At 36.6% G+C, this 9,538-nt stretch overlaps 1 protein-coding gene across 6 annotated transcripts in view; it reads right to left on the bottom strand.

Annotated features, from left to right (window-relative positions):
• Positions 1-6,101: 6,101 nt before the first annotated feature.
• barx1 (BARX homeobox 1) overlaps positions 6,102-9,538 on the bottom strand; it is a 102,768-nt gene continuing 99,331 nt past the window's right edge. For 4 of the 6 annotated variants that reach the window (XM_055183509.2, XM_055183507.2, XM_055183508.2 and 1 more), the window contains 4 exons: positions 8,253-8,875; positions 7,125-7,416; positions 6,728-6,812; positions 6,102-6,639 (listed from right to left, as the gene is read on the bottom strand). In XM_055183509.2, the coding sequence (XP_055039484.1) occupies positions 6,475-6,639; positions 6,728-6,812; positions 7,125-7,416; positions 8,253-8,454 (744 nt within the window). In that variant the 5' untranslated portion in view covers positions 8,455-8,875 and the 3' untranslated portion in view covers positions 6,102-6,474. The remainder of the gene's footprint in view (positions 6,640-6,727; positions 6,813-7,124; positions 7,417-8,252; positions 8,876-9,538) is intronic. The other 2 variants (XM_055183512.2, XM_055183511.2) reach the window with 2 other exon arrangements.

The following is a 9,538-nucleotide window of genomic DNA, read 5'->3' as shown; positions in this document are numbered from 1 at the left end:
CTGCTAAACGCTTTATGCACGTCTTGAACTTGTTACCGAAAATCCCGAGAAGTGGGTTGAGAAAAAACGTATCCTCGCAGTACCCGTCATGTCGTACGTCTGAAAAGTCTTTAGTTGGATTTTAAAAGGAAAGCTTTTTTGTGCGATAATTGCTATATAATGAGGGCTTTCGGTCACCTCCTGGCATATTGTGGCCGTGTTTTTTATTTACTTGTCTGGTCGGAGCCAATAGCTCCGTTAAAGAGATGGAAAAAATAAGTCTTTCCAGCTCCTGGTGGAATTTGATTTCTTCCAACAGCTGTCTTGCTTTATACTACCATGAAGTCAGGGAATCGCCCATCTCAAATCAATCACACAGAGCCCGACATTTCCTGCAAACTCTGCTTATAGGATAAATGGAAGGGAGGGAGGGTCATAGCTAAAAAAGGAACATCAAATTGGCAGATGAACAGCTGGAATGATGTTCTTGTTTATGCGCACTAATGCCTTCTCCCATTAGTCTGATGTCTTTGAGAAGTCATTTGCTGCATTTTAGGAAAGTCTCAGCGCTTACATGGAGAAATATTACTTTTGATAGGGCTTCATTAAGATTGAGAAATGAAGTACTTCTTTCTTAATGAATTTTCAAACTCTCTCTTTCTTCTCTAATTTCATTGCAAACTTTCCAACGCGGTGCCTCCTCGCGCTCATTATATGTCAAAACGGATTTCTTGTTGACTTACTGCTCGGTTGGACAGAACGGACCATGAAGAAAACGAGGGCAAATTGTGTGACTCGCACAATAACCCGTCAAGGCGGTCGAGGACGACGCATGTTTGTACAGTGATGTAATAAAGCCCGCCTTTGAACCTTACGGCATGTACGGTCATTAGGAATTACAAACTATGGCTGTTAAACCGTAAGACACATACAAATTGTGTTTATTTTAGCCTTTGGCTCCGGGCGAGTGCCCTCTCGCTGGCATGGGCACGTAAGAGTGCCGAAACAGTGGAGACCTTATTCACACCTCCCTCTCATGAGCTCGACAAGTGAGATCTGGACAGCACCGCCCAAGAGCTCACTGTTCAACCTAATGAATGGGTCATAAGTCTATATGTATAGCAATGAGGCATAGGGACCCTTAAACCGTACGCACTCTATATTTGAATTTTCCTCTCTCGTAAAAATGTCATCGCCTTGCCATTCTTCAGAAATGGTCTGTTAATATGCGCTTTGATAGATGTGGCATAGTAATAGGCAGGGATGGCATAACAAAGTTGAAATTGGATGATTTACAAAACTTTTCACAATGGATTTTCGATGAATGGGACTTTTGTGCTTTACGGTGCTGACACGGGCACGGTGCGTGTTGCCATGACGACACCCAGCAGCTACAACTCCAGCATCCGAAGTTCAAAGCGCACTACATGCTATCTCTTAAATTCTCAATTGGAGCGGAGTGACATTAAAACACGCTGTCAACCGCAGTCCAATGAAAACAGGGGAGGGGGGCAACCGTAGAAGTACTCCATGCCTGAATCGAGTTTCAGCGTAATTGGGATCATACGCAGCATGTGCAGTTTTGGCACATAGGTTCGATTAATCAGAGGGGCTTTAATCGTGAAGAATTCTCCTGTGTGTGGCTGGGCAGACGCTCAAGTGTGGGCCTCTGCCTTGAGTTCTGTTTAAGTGTGCACCTTTTGACTCCACAAACACCCCCCTCTGAAATTGGGGTATCTTGGCCCACGCCCTCCCCCTTCCATGCGTCTTGCATCAGTGCACGAGCTTGCCACCACAACAGGGTCCACTTAATGATTAAATTGCATCTCGCGTGGAAGTTCCAAATCACCAGATTCCACGTAGCCGACTCCTTCCTGCTGATTGTAATTTATGTCGGAAGTCATTGCTGTCCAACACTCGGTCCAGACAGGAAGGAGAAGACATGGGGATTTACAGAGAGCGTTTACATTTTGCCGAAAGTGTATCAAGTTGTGTAAAAATGCTACCTTTCACGACGCATGATTGCTCTTGAAAACACGTAACGAAAGTCGCCTCGGTCGTCCCTGGTTGCCTTTCATGCGTTTCGTTGAAAGTGTGGATGCACCTGTTCTTAATCTACGTAATGATTACAGAAAGACCGGCGTACGACACGGGTGAATACTGATGAATGATTAAACTGTTTGACTGAGGCATAGGGAGGTTGTGGGGGTGCATATATGTTAAGTCGGTCTCCAATCCCCCAAACTGAAATTGTGAACAAAAACCATCAAACGAAGATGGTGAAAAGTTTAAAAGTTTGTGGCGTTGCAATTATTTAAACCTCACCAGAGAGGTGGTCTATAATACAGCATTTAATATAGTTTAAGCTTTACAGGATCTAGTTATGGTTTTATCCGAGAGACCTGGAATTTATCACGTATGATGTTTCACTTCACACATTCCTGTCCATGACTTCATCTGCAATGGATTCCTTTCAAACCGAAGGACAATGCATGCGTTTATTTTCCTCAAGCCCTTAACCAAAATACTGAGTGAAATTTCAGCACCTGCACAGTGCGCCCATTTCTTTTGTTCAGATTGAATCCATACTAATCACACTGGAAAGAACATTAAATGACCTATTAGTAAAAAAGAGCTGTGGAGAAATGTGCTGGGCTTATTTTCTAAAACTCGTACTGTTGTCATTGTGCACTTAGGGGGATTAAGTGTCTTGTAGAACAAACACTTACATTGTGGTTTTACATCTCCTAAAGACCCTTACTCTATATCCACATCGCCTAAATGAATAGCAAAATCCCACTGTACAGCAGATTGGGGCTTTCATAGTCACTCTGCTGAATGACAGCAACATCCATTAACAAACAGACTATTTCACATGAACTTGCATGCCTTTTAAATACTCTTAAATCCGGAAAAGGTATATACGCATTATTAAATACAACATGGTCAACAGTAAATGGTCTGATGTTTGTAAAGAGATTTCCTTGAAAACATACCGAGATTACTACAGTATACATCAGTATGCATCACAGTGCTGATTCTGTCATCATCATTTGTTTCCTTATTATTCATTTAAACTAGACTCTTAAACACTAAAGGAAATAATTGAAGCTTATTATATTGTATGGAAAGAGCACCACATGGGCCAGGTTGCATTTAATGTGTCATGCCCTTGACAAAGAGGAGCAATTGAGGACAGCGGTTTGTAATACACATGCTTTATTATGTGATAATATTACTGTAAATTCATGTAATTTAGAAAATGGTCATTTGTCCATATCAGATGTCCAGCTTGCTTGTAGTTCTTGGATATTAGCTATATTTTACGGGCAGTGTGTAGCATAATGAATTAAAGCCTTTAGCTCTTTACAACGAATTAGGAATAATTTATAAATGAGCAAAGTTGTATACGAAGCACTTACTAAAGCGTTACTAACGTGTAAATATTTGTTACTATATGATTTCGGGTTATTTAATGTGTTTGTAAATAAAATCTACTTTAAAACGTGTATTTCGTGCATAGACTTTATATCTTTATGGGGAGATACTCCGATAAAGTGTTTAATTTATTTTAGTTTTACTTTATATACTTTATATTCAGTTTCACGTTATATTATTATTATAATGTATTGCATCAAGAAATGACACGATTTTCCGGATACTTTTTATTTAATCGGCCGCCTTTGGATTAAATACACAATGCAGTCGAACTGGCATGATCTCCGCAAGTTTGTGCAAAACTTGGTGAAGCATGTTGTTACAGCATGGCTTCACTGTAGCTCTGTAGTTCAGTTGGTATCGAATTAGGAATACAAAGGTCAATGGGTTGATCCCCGGGCAACAGACATGCTAATAAAATGTATTAGCAAGTCGCTTTGGATAAAAACGCTTGCATAATTTATTATTTAAATGCTGAACGCAAGGGACCTTGTTTATAAAAGTTATTTCTGTTAAGGTAAAAAACGGCTAATATATATTTTGACCCGCAGTTGCATCGTAAATATTTGTATTAATTTACTATGCCATTTTTTATTTTATTTTAAAACGTTGCATTTATTTTCATGTTGGCTGCTACAATGCAATTTCATTTTAAATGCTTAGCTAAAAACTAGCATAACATTTTCTTGCACCTTGCCTCAACAAATTACTTATTCATATTATTAATGTTCAGCGCCTCACCAAGATAACAACATACAAGTTTCACGTTCGGCAGTTGCATAATTTGACAATTTTCGTTTTGGGGAGACAAATAGAAATACGAGACAGTGTAGCCTTCATTTAGCACATTTTAGACCTGACACTTCTTGCCAGTATGATGGCGGGCGATCTATTTGCATTAGAAAACGAGCGTTGCTTCAAAGTAAAATAATTTACGTAAAGTATTATGATTTTAAGGCCAAGATGGACTTAACAATGTTGAAAATCTTGGACATACAAGTAATGTTTATATTTCAGATATAAACTTGGAAAATGCATTGATTCTCAAATGTTAAAGAATTTTAAAAACAGAATAAAGTGCATGTGTAGCCAATAGGCCCTAATCGAGACCTGGATAAATCATTGTTACTAGAAGTCAGATTAAACAGGTCTGTTAGAGCAGAACTATATATAGTTTAATTTCACTTGGTTTCTAACAAAAACTTTTTGGCATTTGGAGCACGTTTGGACAGACACGTGATGCCTCTGTCCTGCACTAAAACGCCACTCTCGATTTGTTATACATACAGGACCTAACTTTACAGCACAAATCTGTACTGTAGCGCATCCTTCATACTGTTTGTTTATTTATGTACGATTTAATTATTTAAAGGGAATGTTGGTACTACCCAGATTTATTTTTTAAAGTTAAACCCCATGGCCACAAAATTATTTGTGCCAAATGCATGGATAGTGTGGCTGCTACCCGGTCTTACCGTACTTCCATACATGTCAGAAAATAATCATATTTGTGTTTTTGCACAATTAGGGATCTATTTATTTAAGTATGATTAAGGATATAACTATTATTGTTTTTAATTTAATGTCTAAAAACATCGTTCGTATATTCAAATATAAACGAAACAAATCAGACAAATTGTTTTTATAAACATCTTTTTTAACAACGTTTTATATTAAACATTATAAAGGCCAAAGCATACGTGTTTTCAATTAAAGGCTATAAATCATTTTACGGATTACAGTACAGGGTCACTGGATGTCTTATGAACCTTATAGCCTTTGACGACTTAACTTTCATTATGCATTTTTATTTAGGACAAAACTATTTAAAACAAAAAAAGTATTTTGTGTTTATTTTTAACATAATTTAGGTAGGCCTCTACGTAAACTACCGTCTTATACCAGGCAATTTTATTACTCTGCCGAACATTTAAAAACGAATCAAGCTTTAATTTACAAATGCGTTTTGTTTGATATTTGTCAGACCTGACATATAGTTTCCCGAAATGCTACTTGATAATCACTATGTGATGGTTTCGGATCACATGCCTCCTTACTTTATTGGAAGATGATATCAATAATAATATAGGCCTAATATTTGAGTAATGTTTGACGAACATTTTGCATTTTATGATGAACTCTAAAGTCTTTCTTTAGGCTAGGTCTTTAACAAACATTTTAAAATGCTAAATCAGATCAGTAACTTATGTCTATATAAAATATACGAACACAAATGTAATGAATTATACATTGCGTTTTTATATAGAGGCAAGTGCGTGTAATGCGTGTTCTTGTTGAAGGAAATGCAGAAAAAATCCCTCTGCATGTTCCAATCAACAGAGTTAAACATTTTAGCATTTTGGAAATGCTGGTGCAAAATGAATAAGGCTACACATTCACGAAATTGCAAATACTTTGCAGCACAACTAATGTCTTTGATTAAAACCTCAATTCGAAAATATTGTGTTACCACATATTTACTTTAACGGCGTAAACACGCCAAAAGAAGTCAGAGTTAAATATGTAGTGTGATGGCCTTAAAATCAGTATGAACTTAAAACAACATAAAATATAAATATTATTACTGTTGTTGTTATTAGTAGGCTAATATAGACTATTATGCTGTCAACTGTGATTTTTGTGTTGTCATGTTTAAAGAAAAAAGTCACAACGTATCAACGTCATGAGCTGTCTTTGAAAAACTGGCATTTAATTCTTTTTTTTAAGAATATTGTTGACATAAAAATAAAGCAAAAATAACAATATATGCTGATAAAAGTCTGATACCACAGCCTTCAACGCAGAAAGACCATTCCTACTAACCACTGATCGGAGTCTGGTCACTGGAAAACAAGTTCAAGATCACTTTTCGAGGGCCGCAAAAAGTTGGCGCAATCAAACAAACAGACAAAACATAGGTAGTACAAAAACAGGCCAAGTGGTTAAGTCTTTATGTAAGTGCCAAAGGCATCGGTGCGCAATGATCCAAAGAGGCCGATGATGGTCTTCTCTGAGTCCTGGACACGTAAATATTCGCATAGGTCTGTATGGTCTCGTTTATTCCTCCTGGTTTGCATCAGAAAGTGACGAAGCACCGTCGGATAAGCGCTCGGCATCTCGAGTCCTCTCCTGCTCAGAGAGCTGCTCACTGCTGGGTATTGAGTTTTTCTTTGGACGACCTTTAGGTTTGGTAGGTGATTCTAGTCCTCCTCCTTGTAGGACCTACAGGGCAACAGATATTAGCTTAAGTGTTTAACTAAGCAAGTCTTTATTTGTAAGGATCTGTTCTGTTAAAATAAAATTAACTTACGATTTTTTTCCATTTCATTCTTCTGTTTTGATACCATGTTTTGACTTGAAGCTGACTGAGGCCTAAAGACTCTGCCAGGTCTATTCTGTAAACAAAACAAACAAAATGTCGACTAAGACAAAGGAAAACATGTTCATTATATGCAACAAATATAATGATAATAAAATGTGTTAAATAATCCAATTGAAAAAAGTCCATAAAAGCATAAAAAAAGAAAAGAAAAACGTGCGTGCGCAATAATACATATGTTATATATTTAGAAAACCCTTGTTTTAATGTATTTTGTTGTTTTTATATATTTAGAAAACCGTTGTTTTAATGTTGTTATTATTATTAGATAATGTATCTCATCATGTTCATTGGTACCAATATAAAGTAATTTAATTACAAAGCTTACCTGTCAGGGGTTGAGAGATACTTCTGTTTCTCAAATCTTTTTTCCAGACCCATTAGCTGCAATTCAGTGAACACAGTCCTACTTCTTCTTCCTTTCTTGGTCTTGCTCACTGCGTCCCCTCCCGGATCGAGTTTACCGCGGAGATGGAGGTCCAGCGGGAGATGATGAGACGATGAGCCCACTTGTAGACCCGCAGCTCCGGATAAAAGAGCAGAGCTAAGCGGCGCTCCGAGTGAGCAGGACAGAGGAGATACTGGAAACTTTAGGATGCTTGTCTGATCTGCTTTCAGGACTGTAAGTGAAACAATAGTGTGTCGGCCACATAAAATCATTTTGTTTGAAATAAACATGCTGATTTTGAAATTATGACAGAATATCTAAATAATAGAGGTAAAACAGTTATGATAGAAGCGTTGCTCATCAAAAGTGGACATACTTTTGTATATTTAAAAAAGGGCTATTAAATTGTATATAATAATAATAATATTAACATGTTAAAGAATATGCAATATATGACACGAATAATTTCATGAAAAAGAAATATGCCTTTAAACCGTAAGCAACTTTACTAAGTGAAGGCTAAGCTCTAAAGAGCTTTTATGTAAGTTAGGTTACTAAGAAGACATACTAATGATTATTTAAATGATTTAAATGCCTTCATTTGCTTAAAATATTCCTTTGTATATAATGCAACCATGTAAATGTAAAGACGGCGTATTTACATTTACATGTAAATCTTTTAACATCTCGAAATGAGTTGCATTATGTTTTCTGTTGTGTATATTTTTCCATCGTTAGAAGCCGATTGATTTTTTTACTGAGTATTAGCACGAGAAAACTTAAAGGGCATGCAATGGGCCTGCATTGTACGTACATTTGCATGCTGTGTGCGAATGTCATATTTGGTCATTGGGTTTGTTTTCTATGTCTCTATTTTTCTAAATCTTTTGTTGCTTGGCCACTTGCATTGCTCTCTGATTTGTTTTGTATTGGTTGTACAGAGACAGTGTGGACTCTGCTTTTTGAGTAGGCAAATAGAGCGCTTCTGCGATTTGAATGTCTTTGGCTGCGATTAAGAGATTGCCAATGCTCTACTTAAAAATGTCATCCAAATGATAAAGTACATACCCAAGTGGTTGTGATATGGTCTAGCCGACAAAAGGGCATGTACTCCAAATTTTAGAAGGTCTCCAGCGGGACTTGATATCTTGTTATCCGGATGGTCTGTAAGGATCTCTTCAATCATGAAACTCCTGTACCTGTGAGACCTTTGGTCTGGATGGGCATCCGGGGGATAAAAGTGTGCCCCAATTTCCAAAGGATGTTGCATTTTTAAAGTTTAAATGTAGTAAATGTTCTCCAAACCTCCTGGTATAAGAACCTGTTTTCCGAAGATGCGTGAAAGTCACATTGAAGATTTAGATGTCCTGAGGACGCACGGAGCATAAACGTCCATTCAGTCTTTTAGATGAGATGAAAATCATCCTTTCTGATCTTCTGAAATACGCAGAAAAGGTTTATCTCACGAATGATCGTAAAAAGTTCAAAACAACACTTTAAGTTTCTTTTCTTTAAGGGAGATGTGTGGTCCGGTCCACGCAGCTGGTATGAGAAGTCTGTTCCGCCCAGTAAGGACAGCCTATTTCTGTTCTTACACCACTGACTGAGCTCTCAATCCGGAACATAGACATGTGATTTTAAGGAGGTCTAACACAACGCCACACCTCCTCTTTAACATGCTTGGACACCCTCTGTAAATATATTTAAAACATAGTCAAAACATTTAACTTGTGTTACCTTTATACTTTAAATGTACATGATCATTAGAGTAAGCCATACACTAAATGTCATATATCATATAGAATTTATATTTTTGAAACGTTAATGCCGATCAAAGAATTTCCAAATTAGCCAACATCTCCTTAAATAAATTAGATACAAAGTAAAAGTATAGCAGCACAATATCTTGCATTATTAAAAAACAATTAAAATGAGACAGAAAGGGTTTTCCTATAAAAAACAAATGTATAGTATGAAACTTAACACAACATCGCATTTTTAAACAAAAAACTGAAGGCTATTAATAAAATATGGATTCATATATATCTGATATATATTTTTTAAATTTAAACGTATGGATATGAGATCCTAAAAGCGTAAAAAAAGGAATTGAAAATCGTAACAATGCAAAATGTAATGTTGCAATTTGTTGTTACAATTTCAAATTAAATAATTTAGCGCTTTAGGCGGTTTTACACGGGTTGCATAGAGATTGAAAAATTCAAATACATTTCCTCCAAATACAAATTCAAATACATAATTGTGCTATTAAGTTTTAGTTTATCAGGACAAATATTTTCCTATTGCTTAAGCTGATTTAGTCCCTAACAACTAGAAACATGGCTATTTGCTTA

The sequence above is a fragment of the Misgurnus anguillicaudatus genome, chromosome 14 (genome assembly GCF_027580225.2).
Source record: "Misgurnus anguillicaudatus chromosome 14, ASM2758022v2, whole genome shotgun sequence".
NCBI lineage: Eukaryota > Metazoa > Chordata > Actinopteri > Cypriniformes > Cobitidae > Misgurnus > Misgurnus anguillicaudatus.
Note: the sequence above shows the minus strand (reverse complement) of the source record. Positions and strands in the feature narration are given on the sequence as shown.